Raw genomic sequence first — 16,348 nt, forward strand, 5'->3', positions numbered from 1 at the left:
AAGAAACGATGGATGGAGCGGCAAAAGATGCAGACAAAGTGGCCCAGAGCATTCTCCCAGACCGCCCGCACCATCTTTCCTTGTCCCTCGAGCGTCGGTTTCCCAAGCCGGACGGCTGGTGGTTTAGTGGCGCAAGCGCCCCTCTGCAGTACATGACATATATATCCGACGCGCAGCGTGGCGTACTATTGACACGGGCCGTCTTCAACATATGCGAAGAGCCGCCTCAGATGGCGTCCAAAGTGGTCGCCAAGGGCGAGGTCAAGAAGAAGTTGTCATTGATTGACTATCAGAATAAGAAGAAGTCGGCCTCACCCAGCGAGAGAGAGTTGGCGGTCAGGCAAGATGGTCGAACGAATGGGTCGCTTCATGCACCACCAGCCTTGCCAAAGGATGATAGCATGAAGGCAGATGCAAAGACAAGCGACAAGTCGCATGCGCAGCGCCCGCCAGATCCACGGCCGGAGACCACACGACCTGAAGAGAAACCACGGCCAGAGTTGAACGGACAGAGGTATGTGGAGGAGAGGGCGGGACTGGGTGTACCAGCGGCAGAGTACTGACGGTGTCAACAGGAGTAAGACTTCCCAAGAGAAATCGCAGCCCGAGACCGAAAACTGGAAGCGCGGTGTAGACACCGACGCGAATCAGCCACCACAGAAGAGGAGTAAAGATGGGCCGGCGGTTTCGAAATCTGATCAGGCGCGCCTGCGCGTGCCGGAGTCACCTCGAAGTCGGGAAGGCACAAATGGGAAACCGCCCAAGGATATAAGGAGCGAGACATTGCATCCGACCACCAACGGACTGGCGCCGTCGTCGCTGGAGAGAAATCGAGAGAATTCTTCCTCCCCTAGATCGACAATCCAGGTGAACGGGTCCCGGATCCGGTCAGACAGCGGAACTTCTACACCCCGGAAACCAGATATGTCAAAGTCGTCCCTGCCAGAGTTATTATCGCCGCTCCACCCCTCGTTGTTCGAGGACGAGGCGGGGAAACAGAGTAAACCCAAGAAGAAGGCAGTCGAAAAGGCGCCAAAGTCGCAAAAAGCAGAGCCTCCTCCCCCGACCAAGAAGCTGAAGAAGGTCAAGTTACCACCTTTGCTCTCACCCACCCTTCCCCCAATTGTCGAGGAAGCGCTTGCAAGCAGGGATCGAAAGCCGGTACCCTCCAAGACTGTCTCCAGCCAGCCTTCAGATTCACAAGGCGGTGCAAGGAAGACGATAGTGGCTGCCCCATCGGTCCTGTTGGAGGAGGAGCAGAAGCCCACTAAGCCGTCCCTGGTTGTCACTCTGAAACTGAAGAAAGCAACTGCAAAGAGGGCAAAGGAGCTCTTGAGCCTTCCCTCAAAATCCGAAAAGGACACACAGAAGAAAGAGCGCTCCACGAGCTCAGAAGCTACGCCCCCACCGGTGGTCGCTAAAAAGCGCCCGCGCCCAGCTGATGATCTCGTCCCAGAATCTACGGCATCTAAGCGACCTAAGACGACAGCAACAGATGTAATAGCAGCAAAGCCTGCCGGTCCGTCCACTCCTCTTAAACCAGGCGCGACGGCAATGTCACGCGTGACATCAAACCAATCCCAAGCGGGCCAAGGCAACACGCCCGGGACTACCACCGGCCTCACTCCAAGCACCTCAGAGCGCCCCCCCACCCGCTCTGAGCCCATGGACCCAAAGACGCTCGCCCAAGCGGAATCGTACAAAGAACGCCACGGGGAGTACCAGCGCCTTGGCAGCAAGCTCAAGCACGCGCGGGACGACCTTTTCCGAGGCCAACGGGGTTCGTCGTCGGCGCTGCCCCCGGCCGATGAGCGCCGCGCCATGGCGTTACACTTTGAGATGGTACTCGCGTACATGGTGGCGTTCGACTCTCTCAACCAGGCACGCCAGCTCGAACGCAAGGTGTTTGACGTGGCCGCATGGGAGTCGCTGTTGCCGCACCTGGCCGAGCTCAAATCGCGCGTGCAAAGCGACAAGGCCCTCAAGGCGCTCGCCGTCCAAATGCACGTCATCTGCCTGGAGCAGATCGTTAATGCCATCCACACCATGGAGCTGATGAGCTCGAGCGTCGCCGTGTCCAAGCTGGCTAAGTACGGCCGGATCCGGTACAACATGTGGGTCGAGTCCGCGGGCCTGTTGGAGAGGGTCGAGGATGCGAGGATGAAGATTGTTGTTGGGCCATGGACGACCGTTGAGGAGGTGGTAACAGCGGCTTTGGGGATCATAAAGCGCTGGGCGGACCGAGAGGGCGTCAAGTGGTCGCCCGAGATTCGTCTGAAGCTTAAGGACTACCAGGAGAGGGACCGGAATGGAGAGCGAGAGCGGGATAGGGACCGTGACCGTGACCGTGACCGGGATAGGGACCGCGACAGGGATAAGGGCCGTGACAGGGATAAGGATCCGGATAGGGACCGGGATAGGGACCGGAATAGGGGCCGGCCTCTCAACGGACGGGCTTGATGAGCTGGTTGTCCATCGTTGCCTTCTCGAGCTACATCGATACTCCTGCAGTGCTACCTACCCCACTCGACCGCGCGACATTCCGACCCTCTAACCCTCATGTCACACCAAACACCCGTCTTTCCTCCTCGCGACGACCTCTTAACGAAGCGCGCGGTCGCGTTGGGCTCGCACATCGTCAGGAATACAGTGCATTCACCACAGTTTCAGTACTCTGAATGCATACAATTCCATGTATTATGACAGCGTTGCTTGCTTTTTTTACTTTTTCGTTACTTTTCTTAGCATGGGGAAAGGGGACAGGCTTCGCTGGCGTGGGCAGGCAGGCAGGCAGGCGTTCTAATGGACAGCGGGCGACGATACCTATGTAGCGATGTCTTTTTTGCTCACCTTCCATGCACTCCTTACGCCGGATTTTAGGTTCGGTCCGAGGTTTGGGAGCTACTGTGGGGATAGCAGGGTTTATGAACTCTTTTTTTTTCCCTTGGGATGAGACAGGATGGGAAATGTTTACTGTAGCTTGGGTTCGGCAAAGCCAAGACCCAGCGCCTGTTGTGAATCCTGTACCGAGTTGTCTGTAAGTGCTTGGGTGTCCCCCGGTTCTCTCCTGCTGATTCAGCTATGTTTTTTGTCTTTGTGTCATGTTTAATGATATCCCCCAACCCAGGTGGCTCGCAGCGCCCTAATGGGATGGGCTCCGCTGGAGTTATCATCTTGTCTGATGTGGTTCATGTGTTTCGCGTTGGAACGCGGCAAGGGGTATTCAGCAGCCAGCGGAGGGTAGCAAGCTCGGGACAATGGAGCTGGATGGGTGGTGAGATGGATGAAGGGAAAGCAATGTGTATGTGTATATCTGACTTTCACCTGGAAATGCTGCAAGAGAGCGACAAGGCTCACCTTGCGATGGGAGAAGGGAAACAAAGGGGAACGGTCGAGGATACCGTACCAAGGTCACATTGTCAAGGACTCAAGTGGATGGACGTTGAGTTTTACTAAGAAAGCCAATCGGCTGCTGGCAAGAAATCACATCCCCATCATGATCACATAGTTTGCCATGACGTTGTGCTGGGAGTGAAATTCCGGAGTGTTACTCCTAGCCTCCTAAGTACCTAACACACGTATAGGAGTCTCGAGGAGGGTTCGAGTCCGCTTGCTGCTGATGGGCCTAACTGTAAAGTCCCGGTGAGGTCGTTATGTTCATCTGTTTCCCTGGAAAAAAACCAAGCATACATCCACAGGTGCCTATGGCTGCCATGCCATGCCCGTGGGGCACACCAGGCCGCGCGCACTATGCAAACGCCGTTGCCATCCCATGCCATCCTGTGTTTGTGTGTGTGTGGTAGACCAGTTTCCACGAACAAACCACCGTCCTCAAAAGCCGTAAGCCGCCATCCATCCATCAATGAAAACCAGACAGAAAGAAAGAAAGAAAGAAAGAAAAAGCAGAAACTGAATGTGCTGCTGAGTCCCAGTGAGAAGATGAGATGAGACATTGCCGACGGAGAGATATGCGGGATGGATATGACCAGGTTTTCCGTCCCTTCTTTCCCTCCGTCCATCCAGGCATGCCAGCACCAAATGCGTTATGTTTGAGCGTCAAAGAACAAAAGCAGAAAGAGACTCGGAACAGATCCCGTGAGATGCTTCGTCTGCCGAGTACTGGGATGTGTGTGTGTGTGTGTCTGTGTTGGGTTGGGGGTGGGGGTTAGGTGTAGGGGAAGGGGTAACTTTTGGGGGAAGGGGCCCGACTCATGTGACCAACACTCATCTGATATGCCCCTGTTGTGTGTCGTAAATCATTTCAAGGTACTTGAGATAGATGACAGAGCCACGACCACTGACCAGGTGGTAGTAGGCTCAGCAATCTACTCATGCCAGCCATCGAAGTTCAAATCTTTGCCAAAAATCGTCCGCACGTCCAGCTCGCGGATCTCCTTCTCACGAGCCTCCTGCTCGCGCTGCAGACGCTCCATGTAATCGGGGTGCGGCGGGATTGAGTTCAGATCGACGCGGCGCTGCGGCTGATTCTCGTGGCCGACCATGCCATAATTGCCATTGCCCGCGCGCATCGAGTTGTTGCCGCCGAAAATAGAGGCGCCTCCATAGCCTCCATTCATATTGCCAGCGCCGGCAGCCGTGGTGGTGGCCTCGGGCTTGGTTAGTGTAGGAGGTCCGTAGAGCTCCTTGAGAAGCTGCTGCTTGATGAAGGCGTCGTCATAATCCCGCTCCTCGTCGATGTCCATGATCCGAGCGTGATACTTCTCTGCCTGAACGTAGAACTGAGACTGGATATGGGCCGGCAGGCGAGCCAGCCACTGAGTGTGGATCTGCGGCTCGACAGGCGACACGTCCCATATTCCATGGACCTTGAGCATTATGGCGCGGCGCTCAAGGACTAGGGCGGGGAGCTGAACAGGGAAGTCAATGAACTCTGGGTTCGGGTGGGTTACGGTAACGGGGGGCTCAAAGCTCTGGTGCGCGGTAGGCTCACTTGGCATGAACTCTGACTTGATGAACATGCCCATTCCGTTTTCATTCTTGTGATCAACGGGGCTGTCGAGCTTGAACATGCCCATTCCGTTTCCATTCTTGCGATCAACGGGACTGTCGACCTTCATGTCGTTGTTGATATCGTCATCTTCCTCATCTTCAGCCTTGATAATGGCCTCGGACTTGGGTTTGCGGCCTCGGCCGCCGCCATTGGTGGCACGTCTGGTGCCGCTTGCGCGCTTCTTCTTGACTCCTGCACCAGTGCCGGCAGTGGGGGCAGAGGAGGATGCCGCCGCTTTCTTGGGACGACCAACAGTTGGGGTGGAAGGCATGGCGGCTCCGAGATCGTCGACGGGGCTGACATCGCCAGGATTGGCATCATCATGGTCTTCGTCCTTAACATCTTTCGACTTGGTCCCGTTGCCAGTGGCCGACCAGCTTTCCATTCCAAGCTTCTTCCTGATCTGGCCGAAACGGACCTTTATTATGAAAAGCCGTCAGCAACACGTTCTCTTGGGTTGAGCTTTGCCACTCAAGTTCAATCGACTTTTGGGTTCAGTAGGGCATCATACCTTTGCGGTCTCAGCATTCTTGAAATTGTTGTCGGCTGCAACAGCATGCCAATCGACCACAGGCTTGCTTGTCATATACTTGAGGATGGTGTAAAACAGGTAGGCCTCTTGCGGAGTGGGTTGTTTGCGCTCGCCCGCGTCGCTGGCGACGGTCATTTTGGGAGGCATTTTGTCGTTTATTTTCTCAGAGATGACTTTGATGATTTGGATCGAAGAATTTCTGGCAGATGCCTATGATCTGGTTAATCGTGATGTCAGCCCTCGAATCATAATTGCGTCTGTGATGGCTTGCCACAACTTGAAGCTCACAAGACCGTGGCAGGAGTCCCGAGTCAAAGAAGAGGAGTCGCGACCCTCAGAAGATCATGAAAACACAACGTATTTTCAGAGCGAAAAGGGCAAACAATCCCAATGCTTCATAAGGTTGAAATGACGCTTTCCTTGCTCTGACTTCTGGCGATCGAAGGTTGTAGGTGAAGTGGTGACGCGGGAGTTTAGGTAGGAAATTGTGGGAGCAAAGGTGGGAAGAAGGCAGATGAGAGACGCGTTCTGTTTCTTGTAGGGATGAAAAGGAAAGATTGGATTCAAGCAGTTGTGAAGACGTCATGATTTTATCGAATAAATGGGATCGCGTCGGGCAACTTACCTTGAACATCAGTTAGGTCGTTGTTCGATGTATCGATTGATGAGATGGTGATCGCTAGGATTCCACTGTGATGAAACCTAGAGAAATTGGATTGTTTCGAGGTTGGAGAAAGGAAGTTTGGGTAACGTTTGGGTTTAGGAAAAAGAGAAATGGAGGAAGAGAATGGGTGGGTGGAAGGTCTGGCGAGAGCGAGGGAGTCACCTGCGGCTCGTCGAGGTCACTCGTCGAGGTTGGCCGTCGAAGGCGGAGCATTGAGTTTCTCGGCACGACTGATCAAAACATGAAGAGGTGAATTTCAACGAACGGTGGCCTGGTGACTGAATATTCCGAAGCGATGTTTGAATCAGTCGAGTTCTAAAGGAGTGTGCTGGTGAGCCGACATGGCACTCCAAAGGGAACCTGATGATACCTAAGAATTTAAATATCTCCTTCAGCCATATTCACCCAGGCAATGAATCAAGCAATGATTATACTTGGCTGGTAGGAGAAGAATGGTAGTCTTCCTGAAGATATTCCACTCTGACCCCTGCCTTGTAGCGACGTCCAAACCATAATAATGTTCCCAACCACCAGGGATATTCTTGAGTCCAGGCTGGCTTTGACAGCGACACTAAGACCAAGTCCAAGAAAACCTGAAGACAAGACTGGCACTGAAGTATCTCTTGGGGGGTTTAGAAAAAGAGAAGACAGTTCACATACATTGCCGCCTTCAAGCCTCGAATTGAGGCTTGCAACGTCAGCAGAACACCCGGCGCTAACATGTTCTGGATATGAGAACCGCTGGCAGTGCGAGGTGAAAAGGGTCCATGGCCGTCCTGGCTGATGACCTTAGCAATTGAGTATAGCCTCGAGGAATCAAACGAGCCGCTGCTGGTAAGAGTCAAGTAAACCTAAGTCGATGTGCTACCGCCTTCATAACAGGATTCCTGTCTATGTTTATTGAACATCAGGTGAGCCGGCAGAGAGGGCCTCCTCGCACGGCCAGCGGAGAACACTAGTAGCCAGATAGGATATCCCTGTTAGCTATCATGACAAGGACAGAACAGAAAACAGGAAATGTAAGTCCATCCAGAAGAACAGTGGAAGGGTAAGCTCATCTAATCCAATTTAGGTGACCGCGCTTCATGCTCCACCGCAGATTGCAATAACACGGAGCCGTATCCAAAGCGCTCCCGGGACAACCAACCTCTCCGACGCCAAAGCCGTTAGTACTTCCCAGCCTCCCATTCGTGCTTGACTCCAGATCCCTGACTGTCAAGAGTATCCATTCCAACTCTCATTTCCAGCTCCCTCTCCCGGAACATGCTGCCCGTATGCAATCCCAACCCCAAATCATGTCCCTCCTCCTCACGCTGATGACTGTGATGGGGGTGTTCCGCGCAAAACCCCATGTAGCTCGGAGCAGTAGCATTATTGGCAGTAATAGCGGACGTATCCAATCCATAGGCACCGCCGCCGCCGCCGCCACCACCAGTACCCATGGCATATCCGGCAGAGTACACGGACGCCGGGCTGGGATGGCCGTGATAGACATGGGTAGGATAATGATGCTGGGAATGCCATGGCGAGCCGGACCCGTGGCCGGCCCCGACATCACAGCCAACAAAATCAAAAGGCGACGGGGGTGCTGAGGCTGCTGGCGACTGGTGAGGTCTGTTGTTAGCCTGCTGGTGATGGAGTAGGTCGTTTGCTGGGTTGTGTGAAATGAAGCCGCCGCCGTTGCCGCTACCTTGCATTACGTCCGAATCGCTGCACGGGGTGAGGAGGCGCATTTGGCTTCGGGAGTTGGCGTGGTTGCTATTGAATGCTGATGTCGCTGCCGTATTTGCAGGCGACGGCGAAGTCGTCGCGGCTGTGGTGGCAATCCCGAACGGATAAGGCTTTGCCATGGGTGCGGCCGGTGAGGCATTGGCGGGAAGGCCTTCTTGTTTGATGTTCGGAGAGGCGGCGGAAAGAATCGAGGACGGGTGGTGTTGTGTGTAGCTATTGTGCTGCGAGTGTCCAGGTCCAGGTTTAGAATTCATCAGCGTCGTCGACATCACTCGGGGTTGAGGCTGCGATGCAACTCGAGACGGTTCGGCAATGCTTCGTCGCTCGGTTTTGATAGTCGGGGCGGTAGTGGTCTCGTCCTCACGCTTGATCTCAACGTTGTCGGTGCTCTTGTCGCCGTCTTCTTTCTTGACTTTCACGCCGTCATCCTTTTTCTTTTTGGATACACGAGACTTGTCTGGGTTGGTGCGGTTACGCCGCTGCGGCTCAAGGCCGAGCATGGCGGCGCGAAACCGCGAGTACCGCATACGGGCGGCGTGGCCGTTGGTGATCTTCTGAGCCAGGACCGGATCAGAGGCAACCTTGTTCCAGTCGATCTGATCTCGGAGGTTCAGTTGGCCGGCCGTTCAGTCCGGAATCAGCAAGACATTCAGACTAAACTTACATCCTTGAGGCATTTCTGCTGCAGAATCGCGAACAGGAATCGGGCCATGGCATTATCGTTGTTCGACATGGTGGCAAGCTGGCGGTCTGCCCACGAGTCAACAGCCTGCTGGAACGAGGAAGAGATCCGACGAGTGCAGGCGGCCAACACAGCCAAGAGAAGAGGGGAAGAGCGAGAATTTGGGGTGAAAAGGGTCAGCAACTCAATATGAGCCCGAACAGATGGGCTTGACCGCTACAAGTATGCCCTGTGGCAAGAATCACAGAAGCTAAATTCCACTGCTCGATTGCAGAGAAGTGAGTCACCTTGCGGACGGTGAGGCTGCCGGATATTATATGCCTGTTTCACTAAAAAGGGCAGCTGTCGGCCTTGGTATGGGTGGTTGGACCGCGGGCGGCTGGCTTTGGGTGGGGAGTATCAGAGAAGGGAGCAGAAGCTTGCATTATTTGACCGGTGCTCCTTGGGCCAGAAGAAAGCAAGGCGATTGATTGCGATTGTGATAGCTTATCGTTTGTGTCTCTCTATTGAGCAGTCCAAAAAGCAGTCTTGCCCCCTCCAAAAAGGGAGCCAGATGCATGAAAAAGCATGAAAGCGCCACCAAGACCTCCTTTTCCTTGCATTCTTTTCTCCTATGTCTTGTTTTTGATCAACCCAGGATTGACCCCCCTGCGATGGCTGCCACGGCAATGGTTGCCTGGTCATCCGCACAATTGGGGAACTCAACAAAAGGGACTGGGCTCCGACTCGGCGAGGAGGGTGGGTTGAAGGACGAGGCGACGCGCCACCGCGGCACTTCCGCGTAAAGTGCTTTCGTTTTCTTTCAAGACACGCACATCCCTGCCCCTGCCTTCGAGTGTAACACCAGGCTCTACCATCCCTGTCTGAAGGTCGGGTCGCAGGAGGCAGATAGACAGAGAAATTCTGACAGGCTGACATCAGGACATTTGGACAGAAAATCGATTGGCCAGTCAGAGGACGGCATCACTTGGCAGCCAGGGAAGATCGGGATCAATGTCAGAATTTTGTCGTCAGTGCAGTGCTGCCGGCATGATGAGTCGCAGTCGTCCAACCCATCTGTCCAGGTATGCGGGTGGTTGGGGTTGTGAGCGGACGCCGGACCCTGCGGCGTTTCATTGGCGAATCCAGATCCGGAAGATGGGCCCGCGGTTCAGGGCTGGCGTTCGCATGGATGTCACGACTTTTGAGAGACATTTGACGCTGGCAGAGTTTTTGCTTTGGCGCTCTGGAAGGCTGCCGCAATTGCGTGGACCTGCAGGCTTTTCGACCCCCTCCCCCACGTCGTATGTATGTGACTTGAGCGTTGCCTGACAGCTGGCAGAGCGTAGCCCGTTCAACAGTCCGTACAGAGAACGGAGAGATTGGATTTGACGCGAGCCCGCTACAGTGTGTGTACCTTAGAATCGGTATCAGGTCTGGCTCAATTGCAAGAGCAGAGGCAACGATTGCTCTGACCTGTAATGTTTCTATATGAACAATTGAATATAAAATGCCAATTGCTCTTTGATCTCGGTGCAGGATTTCATTGTCTACAGCTGCCGTTATGCCGGGCTGGCACCGCGTCTTAACCTGCACTGTGTGACTGTCGCGATATTTGCGCCAGATCATCTGACCTAATTTAATGGGGCCCCACTTGCACCAATGATCCTGCAGCTTCCCTTCCAGCCTTAGGCAGCTACTGCCCCAGCCCCTGCAGTTTCTGATTGGAACAGGACGCTTCAATTGGCTGCATCCCTCGGCCCCGGCTGAATGATCAGGCTGGAATCCTGCTGTTTGAGCAGCTCGTCCCCGCAAACCGCAATTCCATCTCTGCTTAGCAGACCTTAGCAATTTTGTCAAGTCTTATCCGCACTACCAGCTACCAGTAAACGGCAGTCTCTTACAGACTGACATGACTGTTACCGCCTGCTCTGCCCATGATGAATAAGAACTGGAACGATCGGGCCGACAAGGACCTCTTCTTCACCATCCTGTCGGTAAAAAATATCGGCGTCATCAGCGGATCAGAATGGGTCACGATCGGCAACCACATGCGGTCACTGGGCTACGGCTTCACAAATGAAGGATGCCGGTGAGTACTGTTGCTCAGTGTTGCTGCCCGAGGTGTCGCCCTTTGAGTGGATTCGTTTGTCTCGCTTTCCCCTGAATCTGGGTTTATGATGTGATGTCGGTCGGAGTTGAAATCCACGAGACGACCTCCACCCTTCTATCTCAATTGCGTAGCCCCTCGGATTTGGGCACTGAGGGATGTCTTCAACATGACAACTGCACCAATAATTGGAATTTCGCACCAACGCCACCTTGCGACCCTGGGCTGACAGTGTTATCTCAGCCAGCACTTCCAGGGTCTCCGTAGGGCCCAGAACAAAGCAGAGACCAATGGCGCTACCGGCGACAGCCCTAGGAAAATTGATCCGACGCTGAACCCCATCACCCGGAGACCCGGCCCGGGTAGAGGACGACCTAAGAAGCAAAAGTCCGGTGCTGCTGCTGCTGCTGCTGCTGTTGCGGGCCCTGCAAATGCGGCCCCAGGTGCACCTGGCGGTCCTCCGCTTGTCCCCGGCGCGCCCCCGCCGGGCGCTGGTGCTCCCGGGGTCCCTGGCGCTCCTTCCCTCCCCGGCGTGCCTACTGTCTCCGGTGTTCCTTCCGGCCCTCCTGGCCCCAGTGTGACCGGGGCACCCCAGCAGATCCCGAATGCACCTCCTGTTCAAGGGATGCCGCCCGGTCAAGCACTCCCTGGTGCACCGCCTCATCCTGCTCTTCCTGGTCATCTTGCCCAACCTGCCAATCCGGGTGTTGCGCCTCAAGCCCAGATGTCCGAACCTGACGACGATCTTGCCGTGGATCCGAACCTTGAAGATGACCTCGAAGAGCAGCCTGCCAAGCGTCCTAGGTTGAACGAGAGCCAGGATTCTTCTATCGAAGACGAGACCGTGCTGAGTGGGCTCTCAGTCAACAACAACCCGACACCTGGCGGCGAGTACACATCGGAGTACGTCATCCTGAACATGCAGCACCCCTTGTGTCACCTGGCGTTCCCAGCGCTAACATAAATGCAGATACACCTACGGCGATGCTTAATCAGTATTGCCATCCGTTTCGAAGTTCAATATGTGGGGCGTCTCGGGTGTTTGGCTCTTTCCGTCGTCGCCAAAGTGCTTGAACGGCAAGCTCTGTGAGGTGGACTCGTTTTGGGACTGCTTCCCTGGGGTTTATTCGGAGTTTTGGCGCCTTGTACACATGTATTCGCTGACTTTCCTTCGGTGAGATCAAGAAAATCAACATCGCTACCTGCTACTTGCGTCCTCGGCCTTCCTTTGACCACTGTCATTGAACCACAGGAAATGATACATACTGCCGGCTTTCTACAGAAGCTGGAATCACAAAGAGGCTTCCTGTAATCGATGAGTTTTGATACTGCCTCTACTGGCTAAATGATTCTGTTCCCGCTGTTAAGGGTTCGTCTCAGATCGTACTGCGGAGCCTCGCCGGGTTCAACAGCCGCTCCGAGACAACAACGGGCCGAGATGAACGGCCGCACCGATATCACCAGCCGCACCCGGGTCAACAGCCACGCCGAGATCACCATGCTCCGCAAAACACGTCTGTCGTCGAACTCTCACACTCTCACGTTGTTTACCCCTCGCCTCCTGCCCCTCGCTGTCGAGCTCTGCTGTCTGGCCCATTTATCCACTTCTTCTCGCTTCAGAAAACAAACCACAACTCTTGCAACAAACATCTCACAGAACAACCACCAGGTCTCGGAGATTGTCCAATCTTTCACCACTACCTTGTCTGTTCAGTACAATACTCACCCAGCATGTCCAGCGAGAAAGCGATCAAGTGGAACCACGAGGTCTATGTGCACCTCCTCGGTGCCATGGCCGTTGCCTTGGATGCTACTTCGGGCATTACGGCCAACAAAGATACCATCATGAACATTATGCAGGCTCACGGTCACACTTTTACCTGGGAGGCGATTCGGTAAGTAGACAGTTCAAAACCCCCTCCAGCAAGGCGTGGGGGTCTTCATCTCTGTCACATTCAGTTTTGTTCAAAATCCCTCTCCCTTCAACTTTGTCAAGCACGCCCAGCTGTCGATTCTTCACTACCCTGTTGTTTTTCGCTGAATTTCCGAGCAACTCTTTACTGCTGGTCAAGATGCCCACTCGTTGGGATGAGAGAGCCAATCTTGATCTCTTGATCAGTATTTACAGTGCAATCCAGCCTTTGCAGGATCAAGAGATCCAATCGAGGATTCAGACTAGCATTCTTGAAGAAATGAACTCTCGTGGCCATGTGGTCACATGGGACATTCTCAGGTATGCTTTTCAAACCTATGGGTGCAGGAGCAAAACCATCTTTCTGGGTTTATCACTACATTCAAACCTCTTCTTCCTTGCCAACCAACTTCGCACAAACCTACCCTCGACCATACCAACTCCATTCTGTTTCTTTACACATCGAATTCTCCCCTCGCAATTTTCCTCCCGAACTGGTTCTGCAAAGTAATTACCTGGCGACGAAGAATCCGCAAAAATGCCCAAGTGGGAAGAAATTCGAGAGGACCTTTTCGAAGCGGTGATGCAGGTCCAGCCGCCGCTCTCCAAGGAGCAGCAGGTCGAAGTGGTCCGTCTCATGAGAGCACGCGGTCACGATATGGTGTGGAATGCGATTAGGTATGCTCGGCGACCTTTGTTCCCGCTTTTCTTTGCACTATCCACGAGCTCTCCGAGATTCCTGCCCAGCTTTCCCTTTTCCTCTTGTCACCACCTTGTTACTCGACGTTTCTGGGGCAGTCGACAGAGAACACCAGCTTTCACAGAACTCAGTCTCCTCATCACGAACCATAAGCAGCAATGCCTGGGCAACGCACTCTACAGCAGTGGGATGACGATACCCATCGGGATATACTGCTGGCCTTGCTCGAGCAAATGAGGCCTTCTGGTGCTGACTGGGCCCGCATTGTGGCTCGTTTGCATGAGAAGGGCTACAAGTTCAGCGAGGGAGCTCTCACGTACGTTTGGGCGAGAGCAGCCGGCGCCGGCACCGGCAGCCGGTTGCCAGTTCCTCTGACTCGCATTCCGCAAGATTCCTTTTCCCTCTCCCCTCGTTTCCCTCTCCTCCATCTCTTCTCACTTGGCCCTCCACCACCCGACTTAGTCTTGCTCCGAGACCTCACGTTGTCACCGGCTCTCCTCACTCTCATCGCTAAACTACACACCATCAAAGACGCCTACAAGGCTCATCACAATGTCCAAGCAGCCTACGGTGTGGGATCATGACGCGCATCTTGCGCTGCTGCAGGCCTTGATCGCCGAAGCACCTCCCACGAATGCCGAATGGGACAGGGTCGTGGAGCGTGTGGCCCAGAAAGGCTACCACTATACGGCAAGCGCCGCCATGTAAATTTCCCTCTTCCATTTCCCTTTCCCTTTTCCCTTTTCCACACTCTGCACTTTCTCTCCCACCTCAACTTTCTCCCAAAGTTCAAGAGGCCCTTGTGATCGCGAAACAAACTTCCTCAGCCCACATCCACCACCCATCTCAGGCAGACAAGATGTCAGACCGCATGACTTGGGACCTTCGCGCGGACCACGCTCTGCTCAGGTCCATATTGAGAGAAGTCCCGCCTTCGCAGGACCTGTTGCGACCCGTCATGAGACACATGCATGAAGAGGGCTACAATTGCTCAGTCAAAGCCATCTCGTACTAATCTCCTTGCCTTGCTTCTCATTTTTACGCGTCGATTTTCATTCCATTCCAGCAGTGAATAAACGGCATCGCTAACTGTTTTCCTTCTCCCACTACAGACAGCATCTGCAGAAGCTCCGCCGCAAGGAGGCTGGCGGTGCTGCCAACGCCGATGACGGTGGCGCCTCTGGCCCAACTTCGCCCGCTCCCAAGACGCCTCGCAAGAGGGCTACTCCGGCTAAAAAGGACCCCGGCAGTGGCACAAAGCGCAAGGCCGCCGACGCCGACTCGGCCATCAACCTTGATGATGACGAGGAGGAGGACGTCAAGCCTGTGAAGAAGCAGCGCGGCAAAGTCAAGAAGGAAGACAATGTCAAGAAAGAGGACAATGTCAAAATGGAAGAGACCGAGAAGGTCAAGAAGGAGGAGCATGAGTAAGTATTTCCAACAAGCCCTTGATTTGCGACTTCTACTGGAGTGAGATTGCTGACCTTTTTCGTCTCGGGTTTTCGTGCAGTGACGACACCGGCTATGTCGTCTAAAGAAGTCGACTGTTCACTTGGGGCCTGCCGCACACACACATCGTTGGCATTTCTGATGAGGATGGACAATTCGCTTTACGTGGATTGGAGTGTTCCCGGCATGAGCGATCGGATAAGCTTTTGGGCGTGGAATTCAGAATTCCCGGTCTCTTTCCCCGGTTTCTCGGCTTGGCTGGGCTAGCCTCATCGGATGGACGCCATTTGTATTTGTTTTCTTGCCCTTTCTTTCCCCCGCGGCACAACAGGCACCCTCTACTTCTCTCCCTATGGGATGACATGCCGACTTCTGGCACTGATTTTTCTCTTTGACTTTCCTCCCCGACTCAACACGCCACCATTTCGCTGATTCGGTATTTCGCCACTGCTACCTTTTCTCTACGAGTTCCGGAAGATATCTCAACCAGGTCTGACAACTTGCGGCATCGGATTGATGAATGGCGTTCAGACGGATGGATGCAATCTTCATCATGGGGGCAACGGATTTCGGCTCTGCGCTGTGCTCTTCTTTGGGAGGAGGGTAACTGGATGGCTGGTTCTGGGCTTTCTGGAGGAGTTCATCGGATGGGGTCTTTCTCTTTCTGGGGCCTTCTTGCCCTGTACGGCCTGGGATTCTTCACTCTCGAACTCTAGATTAGGGCATTTCTAGGTGGTCTCACAACTAATACATGGGGCGACTGCATTACCTGAGGTCCAAATTGGTTGAACGTGATGTGACTTGAGAGAAACACCGTAAGGTATTTTCACCAACACTCCACAGCTGTTTAGACATATGTCCCATCCCACTGCCTACCTAAGTTCTGGGTGTTTTGACCGCCAGATACCATCATCGTCATTCTGTCCATACAGCTCCCTGCAAAAATGATGGGCAAACCGAATGATAGTTTCTGGTGCCGATACATTAATGCTGTGCGATTGCCTATGTCTACTCATTATTAGACGCCTCCTGATGGCTTGCAATCCCCATCAAAGCCCCATGCTGATCGCCGAGGCGCCATCACACGAATTTCAGGCAAGATCCTTAGAGCAGGAGAGGTCCAAATTTCGACTTACCTTGAGGCGCCCGGAGGTGCAACCGTTCAGAGTAATTATTCCGCCTCTCCCTGATGTCTGGTTTTGGTAGGTGCTCAGTCAGGGCAGGTAAGGAAGTTGGAGATGGATAGCTCTTTTGGTTTTGCCCTCAACTTAGCTCGGGATTTCATAAGTACCTTAGTCAGTTTGCAGGTAAACTTAGCCTACGGACTCACAACAATATTTGATGGAATGAATCATGCATTAAGGTTGTGTAAGCCGCCTTCTGCCAATGCAGTCAAGATTTTGAAAGTGCGACATTGAGAAAAGGAGGTGCCAAGGCCCCGTTGCCCGGCAACGAGCCAGGGTATGCACGAAAAGGAGACATACTGTTCACCACCCTGTTGTTGATAGTAGGTATTCATAAAGGCACGAATTTGATACCTCGTCAATGTTATATGTGGTTTAGCAATTTCTTGACTAT

At 53.8% G+C, this 16,348-nt stretch overlaps 9 protein-coding genes across 9 annotated transcripts; 5 read left to right on the plus strand and 4 right to left on the minus strand.

Annotated features, from left to right (window-relative positions):
* Window positions 1–230: 230 nt before the first annotated feature.
* Window positions 231–2,460, plus strand: N656DRAFT_765985 (uncharacterized protein; the record flags this gene model as incomplete). Its single annotated transcript, XM_064813445.1, has 2 exons — window positions 231–514; window positions 576–2,460. 2 exons carry the CDS (start codon window positions 231–233, stop codon window positions 2,458–2,460), a joined length of 2,169 nt encoding a protein of 722 aa, XP_064673234.1.
* Window positions 2,461–2,549: 89 nt separating this feature from the next.
* N656DRAFT_391027 (uncharacterized protein) lies at window positions 2,550–2,969 on the minus strand. The gene has a single exon (XM_064809498.1). It carries the CDS (start codon window positions 2,855–2,857, stop codon window positions 2,639–2,641), a length of 219 nt encoding a protein of 72 aa, XP_064673235.1. The 5' UTR covers window positions 2,858–2,969; the 3' UTR covers window positions 2,550–2,638.
* On the plus strand, window positions 2,771–3,507 carry N656DRAFT_391161 (uncharacterized protein). The gene has a single exon (XM_064809499.1). It carries the CDS (start codon window positions 3,082–3,084, stop codon window positions 3,454–3,456), a length of 375 nt encoding a protein of 124 aa, XP_064673236.1. The 5' UTR covers window positions 2,771–3,081; the 3' UTR covers window positions 3,457–3,507.
* An 818-nt stretch (window positions 3,508–4,325) lies between these two features.
* On the minus strand, window positions 4,326–5,690 carry N656DRAFT_765986 (uncharacterized protein; the record flags this gene model as incomplete). Its single annotated transcript, XM_064813446.1, has 2 exons — window positions 4,326–5,429; window positions 5,523–5,690. 2 exons carry the CDS (start codon window positions 5,688–5,690, stop codon window positions 4,326–4,328), a joined length of 1,272 nt encoding a protein of 423 aa, XP_064673237.1.
* Window positions 5,691–7,373: 1,683 nt separating this feature from the next.
* On the minus strand, window positions 7,374–8,671 carry N656DRAFT_765987 (uncharacterized protein; the record flags this gene model as incomplete). The annotated part of the gene is made up of 2 exons (XM_064813447.1): window positions 7,374–8,534; window positions 8,603–8,671. The coding sequence occupies 2 exons, from the start codon at window positions 8,669–8,671 to the stop codon at window positions 7,374–7,376; spliced, it is 1,230 nt and encodes a 409-aa protein (XP_064673238.1).
* Window positions 8,672–8,998: 327 nt separating this feature from the next.
* Window positions 8,999–9,769, minus strand: N656DRAFT_391208 (uncharacterized protein). The gene has a single exon (XM_064809501.1). It carries the CDS (start codon window positions 9,536–9,538, stop codon window positions 9,107–9,109), a length of 432 nt encoding a protein of 143 aa, XP_064673239.1. The 5' UTR covers window positions 9,539–9,769; the 3' UTR covers window positions 8,999–9,106.
* A 638-nt stretch (window positions 9,770–10,407) lies between these two features.
* On the plus strand, window positions 10,408–12,051 carry N656DRAFT_775609 (uncharacterized protein). Its single transcript, XM_064814474.1, has 3 exons — window positions 10,408–10,691; window positions 10,953–11,612; window positions 11,680–12,051. Exons 1-3 carry the CDS (start codon window positions 10,540–10,542, stop codon window positions 11,699–11,701), a joined length of 834 nt encoding a protein of 277 aa, XP_064673240.1. The 5' UTR covers window positions 10,408–10,539; the 3' UTR covers window positions 11,702–12,051.
* On the plus strand, window positions 11,673–12,614 carry N656DRAFT_391344 (uncharacterized protein). Its single transcript, XM_064809502.1, has one exon. It carries the CDS (start codon window positions 12,055–12,057, stop codon window positions 12,556–12,558), a length of 504 nt encoding a protein of 167 aa, XP_064673241.1. The 5' UTR covers window positions 11,673–12,054; the 3' UTR covers window positions 12,559–12,614.
* Window positions 12,615–13,589: 975 nt separating this feature from the next.
* N656DRAFT_775612 (uncharacterized protein) lies at window positions 13,590–14,426 on the plus strand. The gene has a single exon (XM_064814475.1). It carries the CDS (start codon window positions 13,874–13,876, stop codon window positions 14,027–14,029), a length of 156 nt encoding a protein of 51 aa, XP_064673242.1. The 5' UTR covers window positions 13,590–13,873; the 3' UTR covers window positions 14,030–14,426.
* The last annotated feature ends 1,922 nt before the right edge of the window (window positions 14,427–16,348 follow it).

This window comes from Canariomyces notabilis, assembly GCF_033297395.1.
Source record: "Canariomyces notabilis strain CBS 508.74 unplaced genomic scaffold N656scaffold_3, whole genome shotgun sequence".
In the NCBI taxonomy this organism is placed as follows: Eukaryota; Fungi; Ascomycota; class Sordariomycetes; order Sordariales; family Chaetomiaceae; genus Canariomyces; species Canariomyces notabilis.

Bases quoted from the DNA above. Each gene is read 5' to 3' on its own strand.
- N656DRAFT_391161 (XM_064809499.1), top strand. From the start codon at position 3,082: ATGTTTTTTGTCTTTGTGTCATGTTTAATGATATCCCCCAACCCAGGT.
- N656DRAFT_775609 (XM_064814474.1), top strand. From the start codon at position 10,540: ATGAATAAGAACTGGAACGATCGGGCCGACAAGGACCTCTTCTTCACC. The intron at 10,692-10,952 runs GTGAGTACTGTT...GTGTTATCTCAG, and splicing joins TTCACAAATGAAGGATGCCG to CCAGCACTTCCAGGGTCTCC. The intron at 11,613-11,679 runs GTACGTCATCCT...ACATAAATGCAG, and splicing joins GGCGGCGAGTACACATCGGA to ATACACCTACGGCGATGCTT.
- N656DRAFT_391027 (XM_064809498.1), bottom strand. From the start codon at position 2,857: ATGGAAGGTGAGCAAAAAAGACATCGCTACATAGGTATCGTCGCCCGC.
- N656DRAFT_391208 (XM_064809501.1), bottom strand. From the start codon at position 9,538: ATGTCAGCCTGTCAGAATTTCTCTGTCTATCTGCCTCCTGCGACCCGA.
- N656DRAFT_391344 (XM_064809502.1), top strand. From the start codon at position 12,055: ATGATTCTGTTCCCGCTGTTAAGGGTTCGTCTCAGATCGTACTGCGGA.
- N656DRAFT_775612 (XM_064814475.1), top strand. From the start codon at position 13,874: ATGTCCAAGCAGCCTACGGTGTGGGATCATGACGCGCATCTTGCGCTG.